Source organism: Chrysemys picta, chromosome 6, assembly GCF_011386835.1.
Source record: "Chrysemys picta bellii isolate R12L10 chromosome 6, ASM1138683v2, whole genome shotgun sequence".
Taxonomy (NCBI): Eukaryota; Metazoa; Chordata; order Testudines; family Emydidae; genus Chrysemys; species Chrysemys picta.
Genome location: NC_088796.1, coordinates 52,375,333 through 52,398,460, shown reverse-complemented (window position 1 = coordinate 52,398,460; position 23,128 = coordinate 52,375,333). Strand labels below are relative to the sequence as shown.

The window sequence follows — 23,128 nt, the reverse complement described above, 5'->3', positions numbered from 1 at the left end:
GCATGTTATATATAGTGTGTGTATATTCCCGTTTGTCACTAATTCCTCCAGAGTGCATAGATTTCTGGCATATCTCCAGAAAGGAAACTTCTGTTTTATTTTGTAGCAGAGAAAAGTGTTTTTTTAAAATATGGAAAATTATTTTTCCCAGCTATGAATAGCCCTTTTTCCTGATGGAAACTATGCAAGACCTGGGCCTTGTAAAACTTGTAAGTCTTTGCCACCTGCTCTCCCCCTGCTCAGTTGGGAAAGGGAGGAGGGAAGCTGGAGTGTTTGTATGTGGGTGAAAGCATAACAGGAGGTTTGAGGGGTGGAACCATATTACACTCTTTGCACATGCTCACGAGCCAGAGGAGAGGTCCTGAAAGGATGCTCTAGCCTGTGTAAGTTAGAGCAGCTGTTAGGTCAGTTCAGCTCCCATTCAAGCCAAGGATCAGGAAACCAGAAAGGTGGCTTATAGTGACCTTTCCCTTGCCACCTTTGTTCTTGCACCCAAGAAGGCTCAGTGCGATCTAGGTATATGGTCTATAGTTAAGCAGTTACATATCTGCTTTAATCCTTAGAACCCTTAAGATGAACACAGTACATTGAGTGATGTGAGCTGAGTTTCTTTTCTCCCTCCTTTGCCATCAGTCCCACATCCGCCCTACCCATACATCAGGGGTTCTCAAACTTTTGCTGGCACAACCCCATTTTAATGAAGTATTTCCTACCAGGACCTCAGACAGCATGGATGACACAATTTTGAAGAGCAAAATGGCATCCTACACATAGTATGACAGTGCACGCACCATATGGACAGGGTCACGCCTCATGGAGGATGCCATTTTGTAGAGCAAAATGCCATCCTCCGTGCATCACGACCTCTCTCACACACACCATACATGTGAGATCAGGCTATGAAGAGCAAACTGGCATCCTTCATAGACTAGGGATCACCGTGACCCCATCTGCTGAAGGCACAACCCCATTTGGAGTCCTAACTCACATTTTGTGAAACACTCCCGTAGGGCCTGATCCAAAGCCAGTGAAGTCAATGGGAATCTTTCCATTCACTTCAGGGAGCTTTGGATCAAATCCTTAGTCTCCTCCCTTTCCTTCTCCTGCTTTGGATGAATGCCCTCCCACCAGGCATAAAAACTAAACCTTTACATCTTTTTCACAGTAGAAGAAGAATCTGATTTTTCACTGTCAGACAATTCAGAAACAGTCAATGGTTTAGAAGTAAACTTCCCAACAAAAATTCACCATTCAGCTTAGAAGAAGAATGGAAGTTTGGACTAGAAAGTTGGACAGAGAATAACCAAGTCCAAAGGGAGAATTTGTTCAAAAGTTACGAGCATGTAAATACAGTGGGTTGTAATGTAAGCCCACAAAGAACCCAACCAATGCTTTAATACATCAGCCCTGGCAGTTTCTAAGGGATCTGAGGGAATCAGGCACCAGCTTCCATCAACTTTCAATGGGAGTTAGGAACCTAACTTCCTTAGGCCCCTTTGAAAATCCCAGCCAATGTGCAGGCACTGGAAGTCTCTTGTAGATATACCTGCCTATGGCATCAATATATGCATTGTCACAGTGCATATCATGAGCCTGTCCGATCATACCTCTACTCTACTATGGAACTCCTGCTGAGCTCATTGTGGAATTCCCTGAGCAGAGCATCTATTATGATGCCTACTCTAGTTGCACTTTCATGACACTTGCATATGCAATAGTAACAGTGTAAATGAAAGAATCCTATTCTCTTTGCGCTTACACCAGCTTGACATCAGTATATCTCCAGTGTCTACAATGGGGTTACTTCTGATTTACACTCGTGCAAATAAGAGCATACTCAGGCCATACATTTTCTTCTTATATGAAGATACGTAGCTGAAGGAAAAAAAATATAGTGATCATTGTGTAATGAAAATTGACTTGTAAAAACAAATGTACCAAAATGTTGGCATACAAACAGTAAAAGCATTTGAATCAAAAAGGAAGAGCTGCTTCCTCATCATATTTCCTGTCATACTCTTTTATCCTTTCTTCTTCTTTGTCCCTCTTCCCCTTTATTCTTTGTCATGCCATTGGAAGACAAAGATGTTCATACAAGATGAACCCTAGGGAGACAAGATGAGAATGCTATTACTTAATGACACAGGGAGAAATCACCAAGCTATACAGGAATTCTTTCTTGCTAAACACATAAAACATGCCCAGGGCTGCCAAATGAATGCTTTTTTTAAAATGAGAAACAGTGCAAGAATTATGACTTGTGCTTTTAAAAGTGTAATTGGTAATAATAGAGATGCTATACAAATGTAAGCCATTGACTATGACAACACAATTCTTCTTTATTATTCCTCTTTCTCATCTAGTCCTTAATTTTAAATTTAAAATACATATTAAATAACTATTTATAAAGGCATCCCATGCCCTAAGGTTCTTGGGCGTCTGACAATATCATAAATAATATATACAAATCGTACAAACTATGGTAATGAAACTACCCAATTGAGGAAAAGGTACCAATGAAAATGCTTAGCACTTATATACTGCTCACTCTCTTTAAGGCTCTTTGCGATCATTCATGAATTAATCCTCACAATCCTCCTCCTCCAGTAGGTGAAAGTAATTTGTCAGCTCAAACTTTCAAACGTAGATGGGTAAATTCATATTTAGGTTCTTAACGGAGTGGCCTGAAGTCTGGAGGTGTTGGAAAACCCATAGTTCACACTGGATTTCAGTGGGTGAGGTGGGTGCTCAGCACTTCTGGAAATTAGGCCCTTCTGCTAAGAACCTAAATATAAATCTAAGTCCCTAATTTTAGGCACAAGCTTTTGAAACATTCAGCCATATTGGCCAGACAAGAAACCTGGGACACAGAGATTAATGACAATCCTGCATCTTGGCAGGGCGTTGGACTAGATGACCCTTGTGGTTCCTTCTAGCCCTATTGTGCTATGAATCTAATATTTTGCAACACAGATAACTAAAATTAGGCCCCTTAGGAGGAGATTTTGGAAGCTAGGCACCCAGCTCCCATTGGCTTTTAGTGGGCCCTGGACATCTAACTGTCTTTGTGACTTTGAAAATCTCCCCCTAAATCTATATCTAGATGCCTAAATAAGTGGTCTGATTTTCAATGTTGCTGAACACTCACATATTCCATTGACTTCAGTAGTTGCTCGGCACCTTTTCAAATGAGGCCACTCATTCAGTTGCCTAAATATGTGTTTAGGTGTTGCACTTTTAGCACAAGTGTCAACATTTTGGCCTAAGCGACTTGCCCAAAGATATTTTTTTAGTAAAAAGATACCTATCCAAGGCTCTAGGTGTCCAAATAGAACAGCAATTAAATCACAGCATAAGCATATACTGAATCAATGTTAGCACCAGGTTGAAAACACAAGAGTTCCTTGCTCCCTGTCATATTTGACAGTGCTTCTCTCAAATATATGAATAATACACAAATTACTGTTATATCATGTCACATTAGAAGGAGGACCACTTCTTAAGGCCCTGGCTCCTTTCTGCTCAAAAATATAATACAGGTCTGTCATCGGTTCCAATTTGCTGAGGACAAGTGCCCTAAAGAGAGATGAGACACCAAACAATGACTTATATAGATTGAGCCAATACTGTTTAAGGTTAAGGCTTTATGTACTAAATGTAGATCTTGAATTACAATGTCTGAATTACAGGCAGCCCCTGTAGCTCTCAGTGTGATCCGCCTTCATTTTCATGCATGAAACCCTTGTATATTCACGGTGTACCATTTTGTATTAGCTGGAGTCTGAGATATTATTTTCCAGGATGGTCCCAAAATATTAGTAATCTGTCTTCAAGGTTGTGAATGCATGAATCGTTGTAAAGTCCACAATTGGAAGAAAAAAACCCAACAGCCTCCAAATAGGTCAGTCATTAAAAAATAAAAAGTCAGTTCTAATCTACGCTAAGTGTGGACTTCCAGTTTCAGCTGATAGTCAAATATGGGTCCCTGTGTGTTCAAGATAAAACTCACCTATCCTAAGTCACTGCAGAGATGCTTCATATATTTCCCTCACCCTGAAAGCAATTTATTTGCCTTTTTGCTGGAGGACCAATAGAGGTAAAGGGGGTTTCAGCTATCTCTGAGGAGTCATTCTGTATTTTCATTGAGCTATTCTGTCTATAGTTAGAGGACTATTATGGCAACTTGTTATTCACAAACACTGGCAGTCTGGCACTTACATGTCCCACATCCTCACAAGTTCAAATTATCTATGACTAATGAAGTGGCAAGGGAGAATCCAGCGGAAAACTTGTTTTGATTCAGACTGAGCACATCATAGACTAGAACATTTTTACATTCCTATTCTGTGGCTATGAGAGGCAAATCAATCATTCTTTTCCTTTGCCGTAGCATCAGCAAAATCCCATCCACTGGAACCGTTCACAGTGGTGGGCAGCCTGCTGATCCTGACCAGCCTGAACTCTGCTGCACAGTGAGGTGTTCTCATGGCGAGGAATTTCTATGTCTATTTTTGATGCAATGAAGATTGGATCTAGGCTGACTTAGCTAGCAATGAGAGGGCAGTATCAGGCAAGAAGTTAGAAATATACCAAATTCTCTGGCTGATTTTCGTTCAATTGTGCTAAAGGACCCAAACCCTGGGGAATCCACATCAGGTCAGGACGTCCATTCAGAGACCCTGTGCCTCTGTATTAGCTCCAGGAGCTTCAGCTTTACTCCAGTTCCTAGTAGTGCTGTTCCCACAATTCCTTCTTCTGCCACTGCCTCCTTCTGGTGCCCACCTAGCCCCCAGGCACACCTATACACACGTAATGAAATGGGAGTTCTGCTGCTGCTGCTGTGAGGGTCCTATGGGATTCTGGGTGGTGATGAATGTCCTCCTTGCATACCTCCCTACCCCTCTCCTTCCCCAGATGAGCAGCCTCAGGCCTATAGAGATGGTTCCACAGAGTCTGAGGCAGCGGTGCTCGTGCACTAATCCCCACCTGTCATCACACAAGTGAGGTGAGACGCAAGCACAGAGGTTCCCCTCCTGTCCATACCTAGGGAAAAGATTTGCCATTTAAGCTATTCTACCTCGATTTTGCAGTCTAATACAGGCAGAGTGGTAGTGCAGACACAGAATCATTGGTGTGATCATGAGAGATGGAGACAGAGAACTGCCTTGTAAAATGATTGTGTGCCAGGCTTCCTGCAATAACATGATAACTTTCTTCACTCACTAAGGAAAAAATAATTTGGAATAGCACATCATAATCTCTTCAGAAAAAAATTAAACCTATGAAAATAATGAGTTAACATTGCATTTTATACATTACAATGTTTGAATACATCTTCAAAACAATATTTCTTACATAAATGGTGGAATTGCTGAATCAAGATATGTTACTGATTTTTAGACTATGCTACCAAAAATATAATTAATAATGCTTTTTAGCATTCTACACTTGCTAGTAGTAATCTAGATTAGTAATGGCCACTTAAATATAACAAAATGTAATCTAGTTGATGAGCATCATGATTTCCTACTGCACCAAGGGGGAGCAAAGTGAGAGAATTTATAAACTGAATGCAAAGCAAGCCCTAAAAATTAATTTGTTGTCTAGTTCTTGACCATTACACTAAGGTCTGAGAGCCTCTAAAAATAAATTTTAAAAGTAAATGCTCAGCTTCTTTGCCTCCCTATCTCGTAAAATAGTAGATTATGTAAACTACAACAATCTAAACCAGTGCAAACTTCTTGGGCCCAGAAAACCATTATCATTTCCCCCCAACATTCACTGACTGCCAATAGTTGTATTCATTTTAATATCAAAATATTCACACCCATCATCTCACCCCGGAGTCTTCCTGGACTGCTGCAGAAGCAGAAACTCAGACGGGTTATTTTTTTTTAGGCTAGCATGGAAGATGCAAATTGCTTTGGCTAATAGCTCCTAGAAAACCTACAAAATACTGAGTGTCAAATCACTGGCCCTGATAAGTCTGTTTTGCAATTCTACAGCTCTGTGTCCCCTCCAAAATCACAGCTCCAGACATAGGGGATGTTCCAGGAGAAGGAAAGGGCGAGGTCAGAATGCATCTTGATTCAGAAATTCTTAATATCCACAACAGCACCTTGAAGGCCATTGTAGGTGGTGATAAACTAGAGAAGTCTTGAGGCAGCTCTAATTTATGCTGAAGGTCGAACAGTCGCCCGACAGCCCTAAGGATATAGCCACTTTTGTCCTGCTGCAACTTAGTCCTGAATTGATCACAGCTCAGCCAGACCCAAGATTAAGATGCTGGGTGATTTTTTTCAGGAGAGAAGGATGAATCTTTAGAGAAGACACCTTGATATATTCTCCCCCAGGACCTATCTTAAAGTCCCCCTACTATCTGGTGTAATTCTGGTGCATTACAAAGGCAAAGTCAGCCTGGCAGGGATGGTAACCATAACAGGAGATAAACCTGATCAGAGGCAGGGAAAGCGCACACACACACAGATCCTAACTCTGTGTGTGCATGCGCGAGTGTGTGTGTGTGTGTGTGGATGCACGTGCCCAGGCATGTATAGTGACCATTTGTTGGCTAGCCTCTATAAACATAATAATTTGGGAAAACCCTTGTAATGACCCATTGTAAATTATTTCCATTAAGAAAGCTGATGCAGCACTGCCTTCCTCAACATATAAAAAATCAAGGGATTAGTATAAAATACATGAGGGTTTTTGGTTGTGTGTGTTTGTTTTAAATCACATTTTGGGCCTGTTGTGTGACTCCTGCATTTTGAACTCTTAAATCTAAAGATCTTGACACCCATTAGTGTGCACATGTTTCAGAGTGCAAATTGAACCTGAAATAAACACAACAGTGTGTGTGTGTGGGGGGAATTCGCCACCCATTGTACTTCACTTCCTTGGGTTGTACTGGGATCATCACATTGCCCCCAGTTTTATTGCACAATAATGAAGCTGGAGAAGGATAAGAGCATGCAGCTTCTAGTGGCTAGAAGTAGGGACTGCAGGCAGTTCAGCTTCTAATTCCTGAGTTGCCTCCTCGCCTGCAGTTTTTCATGTGGTTATGAGAAAAATTGCAACACCTTCAGTAATCTCATGAGTTTGAAGCTTTGTTGTAGAAGTTAACTATATAGTCAGTCAGATTGTGTATCAGAGGGAGAAAGATGCTCCTTACCACTGAGGTATGCAGGCCTAGCCTTGTACTCTGCCACTAGGACTGGTTGTGCAAAGCCTGCCTGACCAAAAAAATTATGGAGAAGAGTCATGGAAAAAAAATATGTACGACTGTGGTATGCAACCTGATGGGAGAATAAGAGGGGGAATTTGAGAAGTGATTGATGTTACTGGACATCTAGGCCTGATACTTCTGATTCTTTGCTCCTGCACCAATCACATCAATGGAAATGGGAGCCATATTTGTGCTCCTGGTAACAGTCTGTTCAGGAGTATGACTAGTTCTCAGAATACACTAGGTTAGCCTCAGGGTTTCTCTAATTTATGTTCTGGCTGCAACAGCCCCTTATGGGCCATTTCCGAGCTCGGAATAACTGGCAGCATTATTTTGTGTGGGTGGGGGAAGACTGGCTCTGAAGACATGCATTAAAATACTGGCTTACTCCACAAGCATGCAATTTTGTATGACTGGTACTTTCTGCTTAAGAAAAGCCCAAAGTGGGTTAGCTGACATGTCTTGGTAGAGCTATTGTGGTAAACTTGTACAATGTCTGCCGACTAGGGTTACCATATCTCATAAATAAAAAAAGAGGACCCTCTGGGGGGTTGACTGCCGAAAAGCCGGACATGTCCGGGAAAAAGAGGACGTATGGTAACCCTACTGCCGACAGAATGGGCCAGTTTCACCTCAGTACGTATCAGAGGGAATGTTGTCAGTACATTGGGAGTCACCAATTGGCAGGGCAGGTGGCATAACATTGCTGTCTGTGTTTCGTATGGGTTTCACTAGAGAAAAACATCTTTAAAAATTCAGCCAGGAAACATAAGAACCACTCCAGCAAAGGCTATCCAAGAGATCACTGAACCAATGCATCAAACATTGTTAAAGAAAGCAAAAATCAGACTTTAAAGTCATCTCACTCTAGAATCCATGATAACACTAACATTTATCTTTATCAAAGGTAAGGGTCCATGGACAGTTGGACCCCTGTTTGTTAATATTCTGCCCTTGTTCTTGTCCCCAGGATTCTGCAGCAGTGCTGACATGAAAGTTCTATTATGGGGGGGAAATAGCAGCACAGTTGCTCTATTTGTGCTTGTTAGCTTATGACTAGAGAGAGGCTCAAATCACATTTGGATCTGGATTCGAAACATCTTCATGTTCATGAGTAATTTATTTACATTCACGGGCTAGTGTATTATAGGGATAGAGACTGTTTGCAGATTTTGATCTGGGTTCTGACTGTGAGCACCCCCCTAAGTTTGGGGGCGTTTGGATCTGGGGTTTGAGGTCAGACTCATGTCTAGTTCTGATAAAAGAAAACAAGATAATAAAATGTGCTTTCTCTATTAGTAAGCTATATTCAGTAAGAATATACTAAGTATGTCATAAGTAGTTGTTTCATAACATTCTCATTGTTTGAAGTTTATTAAAAAAAATCCTAGTCTCTTGAAAGGCGAAGTTTGAGAATATGTTCCTCTATTTAGAGAATCCAGTGTTATAACAGTGATTGCTCTGAAGAGTACATCAGCTTAAACCCTCTGCAAAAGACCTCTTGTATTTTATGCCTTGTTATCTATTTCAGGTCTTCATTTGCCTAATTATTACTCTGAGGCTGGCAGAGATTTTCCCTGCAGCGCTCAGCTCTGCTGACTGCAGAGACCCTACCTGGCACACTAAGTTAGTGCGTCAGCATTCTAGGTAGAAATGAATGAAAAATCAATCAGGGCAACTGCAGTGGTAGCCTATAGAACTAACCTACTTTGTGCATGGTTCCCAACATTTCTCTGTATACTTAGGCACCCTTTAAAATGGTAAGTGGATCTGAAATAAAATATACCTTTTGTGATATGTCTGACAAATATTCTGTCATCTTTTCTGTTTGGATCAAGTAAAGTTAACACACAGTTTGCTAAGATAACTTGCAGCCTGGACTAAAATGCCAAAAGCCATGAAAATACTATTTACTTGCTAAGGATTCATTTTTATTTGTTTGTATTATACAGTATATGGTTATAGATTAGATCATTGTTACTTGCATTAATAGACCAATATGGAGTAGTTTTGGAAAATCAAAAGTACACTAAAACATTTTTAGAAGCACAGTTATTGCTTACCTTTGGTCTTCCAAGTAGTTTATTTCATGTATGTTTATGAGTACTTGTATATGTTCATATTTGCACTTCTGCATAGATAGAGTTAAATATTGTTTGATTTCTAGTTTCATTTAACGGGATATAGGTAACTCTAATGAGAAAAGCTTCAGTCTTTATGTCTAAAATACTAGCTACTGTAACTTTTTCAGCAGAGAGGGTTAAATATTTTATAGACCCGTTATACCATGATCAGGCTGTAACAAGTTGTGCAGTGCAACACTAAAGACTTCCAAAATTCACAAGCCTTTTTGTATGTGATGCTCTCACAGTGAAGAAGATTCTTTTGGCTATAAAAAATGAAGAGTCTACTTTTTCTGGTGCTGATTTCTATCTGCTGGGCTGAACATACTGGCAACTACACTCTGGAGCATGACAGAATTATTCACATCCAAGGTAAGGAAATACAGATATATGCAACGAAATTACCAATACATTAATAGTCTTCAGAGATATTGTTGTGCTTAATGTTCCTTAATTTTCAGTCCTGCTGCACTGACTGTTTTTTTTTTTACACTGTTAATATTGAGCCCTTTTTCTTCTGTTCTATTGCATTATTATACTCTTAAAGAAATTCAGAAAATGAAAGTTGCATTGCTTACTTTTAATAGCAGTTAGTCAATAATTGCAACAATTTGTGAGTAAATAATAGAAATAAAAAAATAGAATGCAGTCTAAAGTAATTAGCAACTGCAGCAGATTTAAATAGCTTTACTTTATTATGGCATAAATATGATTTAAGGCTGGCTCATACCAAATCTTCACATCACAGATTATGATAATGGCTGATTATTACTTAGAAAGACAGTGAAATGAAATCAGAATCAGGCAACACAAATATCAGAAAAAGTAGCTTACCCCAAAATAAATATGTCCTTCCACATAGCTCTAATTAATGTGTAGAGTTATGCTGCCCCTCTGCATAATCTTGTTGGGTTCATTCGAATCCTAAAGCTTAGAGCTATATCAGGATTTGAGTCTGCAGCACAATGCAGATGTTTTTTCAGTCCCAGCTTCAGTTGTTGAGGGTCATCCTGTATGAGGAAAGCCAGGACATTTATGCCATAAGGACAGGCAGAGATTTGCCTTCCCTCATTTGTATGTTTACTAGCACTGGCTGAGATAATAGCTCTAACATATAAATTTTGCAGAATTAAGAAACGTGGTGTTTTACTGCTCTGTGTATGTGTGTGTGAGGGGGAGAGGAAAAAAAAAGTTTGGTGCCTTTTTCTTACTACTCATCAAATTATGTTATTTGAGCTTTCTTATAAAAGTAAAATATCAAGTTAAGGCTTGATACCAAGAGGTGCAGAGCACTTGGAACTCCCAATGACTTTCCAGGGATTTGTAAGTGCTCTGCACCTATTAGGACGAGGCCCTTATATCTTCAAGGTCAAATAAGAATCACTGAGAGCTGGTTTCACTGTAAAGAAATTCATGCTATGAAGGTCAAAGAAATATGCAAATCAAACTGAAGACATAATGGTACTGTGAGACAGTGAACATTCATTCCCAAAAGTGAATTTTATATTTGACATTGGTGTCTAATTAATGTATAAGTCTTCCTTTCTCATCATAACACTTCATTGCTTCATAGCACTGGACTTTTTAATATTTTTAGACGATCACCCTTAGTGCTGAAGCAAACATTTAAACAAAACCAAAGGCAGCTGTACCTAAATTTCACCTCTTAAAATTGCTTATTCACCTACTACTTTGAGTTTATTTTTCAAGCTGTACAATTCACTTATTGTCAGTCTCTCTGCATACAATCAACTCAGTCTATGAAAGGATATAGCAGAATAGTTCAAAACTGGCAAAACATCTGCTAAACCTCTTCCCCACCCACAAAATCTGAGCTCTTCTGCTCTCAACTCACCTCCTCAGAATAAAGCCTGAGTAATTATTATAGTCCAGCTTTATTACGAGCCCTGAAGTTCAGCTGATTCATGCTCTCTAAGACCAAGTGGGAGAGTGAATTTCACAGTTGAGGGTCATCCACTGAAAATGCCCTAACCCCACTTGCGGATGTACACAACTTTAGTTAGCTGTTGCATATCATCTGAACTGAATGGTCAGTATAGAGCACAGAGAAGGTGGGTGAGATAATATCATTTATTGGACCAATTTCTGTTGATGAGAGAGACAACTACACTGCAGACCTAGAAACGAGATGGAAGTCAGTTCAGGCTCTGGAGCACATGGGTAAAATGCTACATGCAAAAAGCACCACTAAATAATGGAGGCAGCAGCATTCTTCAGCACAGCTGAAGTCTCTGAGAGGTTTACAGGTACTGTCATCATAGGGAGCAATGCACAGGAGTACTCCACTCTGGAGATTACAAAGTTCTGGATAACTGTAGCAGGGTCCACATTGAAAAGGAAAGGTTGCAACCTTCCAGCTGTCTGTGGATGAAGAAAACTGCTCTTGGCTACTGCTGCTGTCTGAGAACCAGAAACTGCACAGAATGTTTAACAGGATCCCTCAGCTGTGAACTTTTAGTTACAAAAGTCAGGCATACCCCTACAATCAAAGGGCGAGAAATAATCTCTGCTATTTCTTCTTGTCGCTTCCCCCAGCCAATCAGCATAATGTCTGGGCCAATTCTGCTCTCAGTTATGCTGGTGAAAATCCAGAATAACTCCATTTACTTCAGTGGAGTTACTTTGGATTTACAGTGGCATAGCTGAGAGCTGAATCAGTCCTTCTGTCTTTTGTGGGTTCAGCCAGCTAACTCTGATTGAAGTCCCAGTCAGGATGGGGAAATCCAAGCAACTGCATCATATCTAGCCAATCGAGAGCTGCGATACTGATGTTAATAGTTACTGTATCGACTATGTAACTAGATATCTCAAAAGATAGTGGGCCAGACTCTTCTCTCAATTACAATGTTTTCAGTGTAACTTGATTGACTTCAGTGGATCTACTCCTGATTTATACTAATATAACTGAGAGGAGAATTTGGCCTGGTATTACAATTACAATGGTTTCAGTGTAACTTGATTGACTTCAATGGATCTACTCCTGATTTATACTAGTATAACTGAGAGCAGAATTTGGCCCGGTATTGTAGGAAGCTGCTAATAGAATATACACACTATAGAGATAGCTTTAGAGAGAGCATCTCTTCTCCTGTAGGTCTTTGGTTCAGCTCTGTCCCAGCTCATTAGTGACCAAAAATCACACAATTCAGATAACTGAGCCTGGCCTATTCATTGAGTTATCAGTTTATTTCCTAATAGGCAGATGACCCCATTACAAAAATGCCACCACAATGTCACTAATTAGTCCCATTGTTGATTGCTTCATCTTAGAGGCCTCACATTAAACTGGTAAAAGAGAGAATTTACCTTTTGAGATGATCCTCCATGAAAGGTCTGCGACTCAGAAGCAAGTCAGCGTAGGGAAATATGTTGTACTGCTACCCAGGTACTACCTGCTTCATTGACAGCAGACTCCAGTCTCCAAGGCTGTTGATCTGGCACCTTTCACCACCAGTAACATTACTTCTGAATTCTACAATGAAGAATGAGCAAGTTGAGCTAATATTTCAATTTAAGCAAGGGTTAGCAGAGATTTTGAGGTCAGAAAATAAATGGTATTGAAAAATTTTCAATTTAATTAAAATTCTTAAATGATTTGCTGTCCCAATATTTTTTCATTAACGGACACAAGGCACAGACAGTGTTTTCTAGGCCTGGTCTGCACACACACAACTTTTGCATGCTTCCAATCCAATCCTGTAAGGTGCCGAGCCCCTTTTATTTCCTACTGAGAGGGGAAGTCACTCAGCATCTTGCAGGACTCGGTTCTTGATTCTGAATTTGAGAAGTTCCTTCATTTATAAAGGTTCCAAAGCACAACATCACTCTCCGGGGTTCCCCAAACCAAGGCTCAAAGTATTAAATGTGGTTTGCTCTACGAAAAACTGCAAAAGCCACAGAAGTTCTATGGATTCTGGTTCACGGCAGGCTACCCTGTTCATCAGAAAAGCTGGCCTTGCAAATTTCTTGAGCTAGTTTTGTGAGATCCCTTTGTAACTCTTCACAGTTTGCTTTGGACGTCCTTTCTTTTGTATCATCTACAAATTTTTCCACTTCACCGTTTACCCCTTTTTCCAGATCATGTTGAAAAGCACTGGTCCCAGTATAGCTCCTGGGTTGACCCTGCTATTTACCTCTCTCCGCTGTGAAAACTGACCGTTTATTCCTATGTTTATTCCTACCCTTTGTTTCCTGTCTTTTAACCAGTTACTAATCCATGAGAGGACCTTCCCTCTTCTCCCATGACTGCTTAGTTTGCTTAAGAACGATTAATGAGGGACCTTATCAAAAGTTTTCTGAAAGTCCAAGTATACTAAGTCCACTGGATCATCCTTGTCCACATGTCTGATGACCCCTCAAAGAATTCTTGAAGATTGGCGAGGCATGATTTCCCTTTACAAAAGCTGTGTTCACTCTTTCCCAGTGTATTGTATTCATCTACATGTCCGATAATTCTGTACTTTACTATAGTTTCAACCAATCTGCCTGATACTGAAGTTAGGTTTACTGGCTTATTATTGCCAGGATCACCTCTGGAACCTTTTTTAAAAATTTGTGTCATGTTAGCTATCTGCCAGTCATCTGGTACAGAGGCTGATTTAAGCGATAGGTTACATACCACAGTAGTTCCAAAGGAACTCAATATGAAATTGCAGAACTCTTAGGTGAATACCATCTGGCCCTGGTGACTTATTACTGTTTAATTTATCAATTTGTTCCAAAACCTCCTCTATTGGCACTTCAGTCTGGGACAGTTCATCAGATTAGTCACCTAAAAAAAAAGGCTCAGGTGTGGGAATCTCCCTCAAATTAAATCCTCTGCAGTGAAGGCCGATGCAAAGAATTCATGTAGCTTCTCCACAATAGCCTTGTCTTCCTTAAGTGCTCCTTTAGCACCTCGATCGCCCAGTGGCCACACTGATTGTTTGACAGGCTTTCTGCTTCTGTTGTACTTAAATATTTTTTTGCTGTTTAGTTCTTGTGTCTTTAGCTAGTTGCTCTTCAAATTATTTTTTGGCCTGCCTAATTATACTTGACTTGCCAGAGTTTATGCTCCTTTCTATTTTCCTCAGTAGGATTTGACTTCCAGTTTTTAAAGGATTTTTTTTGTCTCAAATGGCCTCTTGTACTCTGTTTTGCCCTGGTGGCATTCTATTGGTCCTCTTACCATTTTTTTATTTGGGGTTTACATATAATTTGAGCCTCTATTATGATAGTTTTTTAAAAGTTTCTATGCTGTTTGCAGGGATTTCATTCTTGTGATTGTTCCTTTTAATTTCAGTTTAACTAGTCTCATTTTTGTGCAGTTCCATTTCTGAAGTTAAGTGCTACTGTAGTGGGTTTCTTTGTATTTCCCTCCTTCAAGGATGTTAAATTTAATTACATTATGGTTGCTGTTACTGAGTGGTTCAGCTAAATTCACCTCTTGGATCAGATCCTGTGTGCCATTTAGGACTAAATCAACAATTGCCTCTCCCCTTGTGGGTTCCAGGGTCAGCTGCTCCGAGAAGCATTAATTAATAGAGTCTAGAAATTTTATCTCTGCATCCTGAGGTGACATGTACCCAGTCAATATGGGGAAAGTTGAAATCCCTCGTTGTTATTGAGGTTTCTGTTTGTGTAGACTCTCTAATCCCCATTTCAGTCACCATCACCATCCTGGTCAGGTGGTCAGTGTATATTCCTACTGCTATACTCTTATTATTCAAGCATGGAATTTCTATCCATAGAGATTCTATGGTGCAGTTTGATTCATTTAAGACTTTCACTATATTTGACTCCATGCTTTCTTTCATATATATACCATTCCCGCACAAGCATGACCTACTCTGTCATTCCTACATATTTTGTACCATGATGTTACTATGTCCCATTGAATTATCATCATTTCACTAAGTTTCTGTGATGCCTGTTATATCAATATAATCATTTAATACCAGGTACTCAAGTTCACCCATTTTAATATTTAGACTTCTTGCATTTTTATATAAGCGCTTATAAAATTTGTCAATATTTAGTTGTCTGTCTTCATGTAATGTAATTGAATGGGACTTTTTTTGTTTTTCTCTTTTGTTCCTACCTGTGCTTTATTAATTTATCCTCTTCTCTTTACTAGGATATAGAGTATCCCCTTTAATAATTCCTTCTCCAAGGGATGTATCTTTCTGAACCATATGCTACTTGGCACCTGCTGGCTTTTCCCCCAGCCCTTAGTTTAACAACTCCTCTATAACCTATTAAATTTTACATGCCAGCAATCTGGTTCCATTTTGATTTGGTGGAGCCCAGTTCCTGGTGGAGCCCAGTTCCATTTTGATTTGGTGGAGCCCAGTTCCTAAATCTCTAATCCAAACACCATTGTCTCATCCACACATTGAAACCTGGCAGTTCTGCCTGTCTAACTGCATGTGGAACTGGTACCATTTCAAAGAATGCACCATGGAGATCCTGGACTGCAATCTCTTACCTAAAAGCCTAAATTTGGCCTCCATGACTTCTCTCCTACCTGTCCCTGTATCATTGGTACCTGCATGTACCACAACCTCTGGTTTCTTCCCAGGACTGCACATAATTCTATCTCGAGAGGTCCACAACCTTCGCACCTCGTAGGCAATTCACCATGAAGTTCTCCTGGTCATCACAAACCCAACTATCTATATTTCTAATAGTTGAATCCTCCATTACTATTTCCTGTTTCTTCCTAATAACTGGCTATATGTCTATGTGTATTTATGTGCCTTATACTAGTATAGCTTATTCTACTATGGGTTTGTCTACACCAGGGGTAGGCAATCTATGGCACGCGTGCCAAAGGTGGCACATGAGCTGATTTTCAGTGGCACTCACACTGCCCGGGTCCTGGCCACTGGTTTGGGGGGGCTCTGCATATTAATTTAATTTTAAGTGAAGCTTCTTAAACATTTTAAAAACCTTATTTACTTTACGTACAACAATAGCTTAGTTATATATTATAGACTTATAGAAAGAGACCTTCTAAAAATGTTAAAATGTATTACTGGCACGCGAAACCTTAAATTAGAGTGAATAAATGAAGACTCGGCACATCACTTCTGAAAGGTTGCTGATCCCTGGTCTACACACAAAACCGTACTGCTATTAACTATACTGGAATAAAGATAATGGAAATATAGGAGAGTAAGCTAAACTGGCATAGTCACGTTTATACTGGTACACCTGTGTCCACACTAGGGATTATACCAATTGAATGCTCATGGGGGGAAAATCAGATCTGTAACCAACATAGTTAAATTGGTATAAAACTGTGTGTAGACTAGGCCTACATTTACAGAAACAAGCTATAGCAGTATAAGCACCCCTATACTGGTGTAACCATCTCCACACTGGGAGGACTGTACAGATTTAACTATACTGGCATAGTTAAAGCAGTATAATTTTTGTACAAAGACAAACCCATAGGGACTCTGAGAAACTGCAAATAAGGAAAACTATGATTTCCCCCAACACTCACTTTTGGGTATCTTTTGAACCCATTCAAAGTGCCACTTGCTGTGTAATAATTCAAAGACCCAGGATATCTATTAGAGAGAAGAAATACTCGCAATAAACAGAGTTGACTCAGCTAATGCACTAACTGCCAACTTAATTCCTTAAGGGTGATGGGAAGCTTAAACATATGCATCCAATTTGTGCAAGATTTAAAAAACAAACAAGAAAGCCCTGGGGAGAGAATACATGGGACTTGTTTGGCTAGGCCCATGCTGTAGCTTTTTCTTGAACAGTTGTGATTTAAAGTTAATGTTAAGCATAATTTCTCTACCCTTTGTATAAAGAGTACACCCTCTACATGTACAGTAGCAAGTTTTCTGTTGTGTACACCACAATGTAAGCAGCAAACTTGCAAATTTGATGTATTTTGAAAAAGAAAGACATATTAATCAACCAAGAATAGGCAACATTTCTATGTATGGAGAGGTCCTCTGCACCCAGAGCTCCCCCTTCCTCACAATAAGGCGCTCAGCTAGTGAGGGGCTGTCGGCAGCCAGAGCCACAATACAAAGTATCTGATACTGGCAACTTTCAGAATTACCATACTGACCTGAAGTGCTTTGCTCTTTTGTCTGGGAGGAACGGGGTGGGGAGAAGAACCCTGATTCTGTAGTGGTCTCTATGGCCCCAATGTAGGCTCTCTGCAGCAAATCTCTCAGGCCTAGCTCTGCCCTCCCATGGCCAACTGTTTCCCAGCAGTCCTTACTCAGACAAGAAAATCTCAACACAGATCAATAGCAAGAAGAATATCTCTATTAATCCTTCATGCTTCTACCTCATTTTTCTTGCGTTTGCTGCATTTAATTGAACTGAATACTTATCTGATTTCTTTTCATAATATTACCAAAAAAGTTTACAATAATCTAAATTACGGGCAATCTGATGCAAACTAATAGTTCACTATATAATACTTGAATACAAGTCATCACTAAAGGGCCATCTGATCTTAAACCCCTAGTGCATATTTATCCAGATAACAGATCCATCACCTAATTTGGCCAAGTTGTCAGTCTATGCTCAAGGGCAGCCCAAGATAGCGGATTCTTTCCTTGAGGGGCATTGATGAGCCATTAACCGCTGTCTGGCTACTCCATTGTTGTACCTGAAAGGTGGGTTGTGTGTGTTCCCAACCTCACAACGTATTTCAGTAACACACACATAAGCAAAACTTCATAACTTCACATACAATGATAGCATATACAATTCAATAGGTTTCAGAGTAGCAGCCGTGTTAGTCTGCATCCGCAAAAAGAACAGGAGTACTTGTGGCACCTTAGAGACTAACAACTTTATTTGAGCGTAAGCTTTCGTGGGCTACATCCCACTTCTTCGGATGCATAGAATGGAACATATATTGAGGAGAGATATATACACACACATACAGAGAGCATGAGCATGAGTGTATATATCTCTCCTCAATATATGTTCCATTCTATGTATCGAAGAAGTGGGATGTAGCCCACGAAAGCTTACGCTCAAATAAAGTTGTTAGTCTCTAAGGTGCCACAAGTACTCCTGTTCTTTTTACAATTCAATAGGATATTAATGTTCACCAGATCAAGACTTTTAAAATGATACCTCACAAGGCAAACTTTGTACAAAACATATCCTAATTATATGACAGTGGTGAATATGGGTGTTCCCGGGTGCTACTCTGAGGTACAGAGTGCCATAGCATTGTTGATTGGAATAGTTTTATGTGAACTTTCAACCCAGATTTATATGACTAGATGATGAGATACTGTGCATCAGAGGCTCATATCTGGCATTAATACTTACAAAAATAATGTGTGGGAAATAATTTTCCTGACAAATTTCGAGCTGGAAGAATACAACTTTGACACTTATGTATTTTGCTCTCTCTTGATACAAATGAAGTGTAGTTGGTGTTTCAGCCAAATAAGTACAAAAAAGCTTGTGTTGGCCGGACAACAAATTTAGAGAGGTGTTTCGCCAAAAAACAAAACAAAAACACAGGAGAAAAAAAGTTTCCATGCATAATTCTTCATGTTTTGTGTTAAAAATTTGTCACTACCACAGATTCTTCACTTCAGATACTCTCATGTAGTCTTATTAGTACCAATATTCCCTAGATATAATGGCTGATTAGTGTTACCTTTGTAATGACTGAATCCTTGAATAAATGCAATATGGCCCACTTTGTTGCCCTATCTGAGGAGCAAGTGATAATATTTTAAGACTAAGGTTATGCTCAAATCATATAACAGAATAGCAAAGCTGTTGAAAGCAGGAATCAAATCAAGCTAATAACTCCATGGATATTCTACCATTGGAAGCAAAATAGTACCCGGAAGCTGAAACTATAGATCATGTAGGCAGTAAAAATAATCTACCTGACAAAACACACTCAGTATAGCTGAAGGAAAAATTCTTAAAATTGTGGTTTTCTTCCACTATTCACATATTTTGTAGTTGGACTGTACGTTCTTCCCTTCAACTCTGGCTTATGCTTACTTACCATGTTGAGTGGCATTGCAACCATTAGATTCTGAATAATTTTTGATGGATAAAATCTGACAAAGACCATTTGACAAGGGCCACAGCTAGCAGCATGAATGGTGTCTACATACTGTCCAGACTCTTGCCTTCTGGTCTGCAATATTCTCATAATTTCCCAAAGCTGATATGCCGTTAGTCATAATGGGCTAAATTCTGTTCTCGTGTAGAAGCCAGTAAGAATCACTGAAAGCTATTAATGTGCATTGAGGGCAGAATTTGAGCTAATATAGTCAATAAACCAGCAGGTGCAACTAAACTGAGAGGTCAAGCAGTGTGTTAATAAATCAGTCTGCTAGTAATCCGCCTGGGAATCCTATTGAAGTCAAGGGGGGAGGTGTATGCATAGTGATAGCAATGATGGGAACAAGAGTGCTACTTGTATGGCAGAGACAAGGTGGGTGAGGTAATATATTTTATCTGTTGCTGAAAGAGGCACCTTTCGAGCTACACAGAGCTATTCAGGTCAGACAAGGGAGACAGTGAGGCGATTTGCATGCTAGAGCAGGAGATGTAATTTCTTACCTAGGGTTGCAGATGGGATCATAGGAGGGGCAACTAGCCCATCCTGTTGCTAGCACCGCCGCTGCTGCACTTCTATTTTTAACCTGCTAGCTCAATCAGAGCTACCACTTGTAAGTCTATCCAAGCTGGAAATTACACCTCCAGCTCTGTGTAGAGGTATCCTAAGAGTCATGTTTCCTCCGATGCCCCTTCCTGTGCACTTGTCAATAGCCCCTTTGCTCGACCAATATACATTTTGAAATACAGTTAATTTGGGGTGGGGGGAGTGGGCAGAATTTGGGTGCTGCTGCTCTACATAGTTCCAACAGGCAATGTTCAACTGAGCAGATCAACCTTCACAACAGCTCTGACCGCTTGGTTCCGAGATGGAAGAGCAAGAGGCCAGCCAACATGAGCTTGAGGATAGGTGCAGCAGCAACTCCTTTCCCTCTGGCAGCCAGTACCTGGATATACCAGGTTCTTTGCAAGCTGTTTCTACTTTTTCCCTTTTCTCATGAGCTTTTGCGGCCAGAAGTCCTTCATCTGAAAAAGCAGGATTCACACTCATTAGAGGGAATGATATCAGTGCATATTCCTCAAGCCCATGTGACATCCACTATTGCATTTGCTGGCCCCTTCCTCGTTTATTTGTTATAAGAAAGAGTATGACTCAGCTAAAAAGTGGCAGTTCCCTACTCTAGGAGAGAGCACAGAGGCAGAAGGAAAATCTAAAGGAGGAGGCGAAAACAAAACTATTACCGATTGTTCAGTGTAGTCCAACTGATAGAAAAATAGATGTCTGACAAAGCAAGCGATAGCTCACAATCCAAAGTACTGTTAAATGTTTTGTTTTTCTCTTAAGAAACTTTAAAACCATAATCCAATTGAACAAATTAATTTCTTTAACACATTGAGATATTGCAACCTACTCTTTTGATAGAAAGGAATTTCTTCTTTTAAATATTCCTCTTACTGGAACTGATTTGAGACGGCTCCAGTAAGTTGTTCTGCAGATTTTAGGAATTTTAGATCTGTGAGACTCTCCTTCTGGGTCATTCTAAAATGAAGGAAATGCTGATTTATTCCTATTCCTATTTCTGTTATCTAATGTATTGAACTTCTAGAATAAACTGCTGCTTACCTTATGAGGCAAAATGTTTTATCCCTTTGGCATGGCCAGTGCCTAAATTACTCCATTGGAAAATCTGCCCAGCAAATTTCTTTCAACCTAGTTTTGATCATATAGCAGACTATAAGAGTAGCTGCCAGGGTATTAACTTTATCTTATCTCTCTGCAAGTCACAAGGAGTGTCTAGAGGTTATCCAGCCCCTTCATCACCGTTACCCCTTTGTAGAGGGCTCTCATGTGTCCATGTGTATTGCTTATTTTATCTCAAAAGGAGATAAATAGTCCCAGCTCAACAACCATTTAGCTATATATCATTTAAAGCAGCATGAATTTGAGTTTACAGTTAATCACACGTGCAGTAGGACATGTGATATAGCAGTTATAAAGTCTTTAATGGATGTTTCTGCTGCCACACAGCTTTTCCCTTTTTTCAGTTTAATTGTTTAGTCTTGAGAAAAGAAGACTGAAGGGAGACCTGAGAACAGTCTTCAGATATGTTAAAGGCTGTCATAAAGAGGGTGGTGATCAATTGTTCTTTATGTCCACTGATGGTAGGAGAAGAAGAATGGGCTTAATCTGCATCAAGGGATATTTAGGTTAGATATTAGGAAAAACATTCTAACTATAAGGATACTTAAGATTTTAAGAACAGGTTAGACAAACACCTCTTAGGGCTCATCTAGGTAAACTTGATCTTGCCTCAGCATGCGGGGCTGAAGTAGGTGAACTCTCAAGGACACATCCAGCCCTATATGTCTATTGTTTTCCCTAATGTGCTGGTCAGCCTGAATACACTCAATTCATACACTCTCTGTCTCTTTCCTACTCTGCACACCACCTGGATCTTTTTTTGTGGCTCTCCTCTGAACTCTTTGCAGTTTTTCCACATCCTTCTTGAAGTGTGGACTAGAGCTGGGTGAATAACTGATCTTGCAGTTTGCTGGCTGTTCTGAAATATTGGGGGAACATTGTTTTGGGTTGGCCCAAAACAGAATATTTTCAATTTTTTCAGTGAACCAAAACTGTTTCATTGTTGCAGCTATTTACCCTTAAAAAAAAATTGAGTCTATTTGTAAACAAAAAGTCACTTTGAACGGAATAATAAAAACATTTCATTCTGAACTTTTTTTTATTTGTTTTCAATTTTTTTGTAGCGTATGTTTTTGACTGAAACAATTCAGTAAATTTGACATAAGTTTGCAAAACATCCGATTTTTTTTTTATGGCAAAAAATAGTTTCAGCAAAAAAAAATTCATCCAGCTCAAATGCAGACACCAGGACTGGACACAATATTCTAGTGAGACAAGGTGGGTGAGGTAATATGCTGAAAAAGAGTTCTGTGGCTCTTGAAAGCTTTGTCTCTTTCATCAGCAGAAGTTGGTCCAATAAAAGATATTACCTCACCCACTGTGTCTGTCTCATATTCTGGGATTACAACAATATCGCAAATAATAATCAAGTAGCTATTTTAACAATGCTGTGTACAGGGACAAGTGTAGGAGCTGGATTTTATAATGTACTATGAGAATTAATGTATGATTTGATTTCATCCTGTCAGACACCCCTTTTGAATAGCAGAAAGGAATGACAGACCAGAACAATCCTTATGAGTGATTATGGTCACCCTTTTGTTTTACAATAAGTTAAAAAACTACAATGGTTTCCTATATGTATTACAAATTAGGAAGTAAGAGACAGGATTCTCTATTGTATCTATGTTAAGAAGATTAGAGGAATGCTGAGGGCCTGAAACCCCAATGTGAATTGTTTTAGTTATAAGATTTAGCAAGGCTTGATTTACAATGTATACTGCTGTATACCTTTGAAGGTTTCTGTAAGAGATTGTTTGTGTGAATGAGGAATGCATACATCAGGAAAAGATAAGGTGTGAAAGCCATCACAAATGTCCAGATGGTCAAGAAGAAGTGAGAGACTTGGAAAAACCAGGAGACAATCAGAAAACATCCATGGTATCCGATGTTAAACATGTTAGCAGCATTGACGACCTCAGAGGCGAGGCAGGCACCCCCCAAGGCGAAACAACAAATAGAAGATAACGATGGGAAGCCGGACAATAA

General features: G+C 39.7%; 1 protein-coding gene across 9 annotated transcripts in view; it reads left to right on the top strand.

The window, feature by feature from the left end:
- The window catches only part of HAPLN1 (hyaluronan and proteoglycan link protein 1), a 97,500-nt gene that overhangs the window by 38,682 nt on the left and 35,690 nt on the right, over positions 1–23,128 (top strand). For 6 of the 9 annotated variants that reach the window (XM_024104515.3, XM_024104514.3, XM_005288158.5 and 3 more), the window contains one exon: positions 9,600–9,723. In XM_024104515.3, coding sequence (XP_023960283.2) covers positions 9,627–9,723 — 97 coding nt within the window. In that variant the 5' untranslated portion in view covers positions 9,600–9,626. Of the gene's footprint in view, positions 1–151; positions 210–4,390; positions 4,489–9,599; positions 9,724–23,128 lie in introns of all 9 variants that reach the window. The other 3 variants (XM_042855862.2, XM_024104513.3, XM_065599139.1) reach the window with 2 other exon arrangements.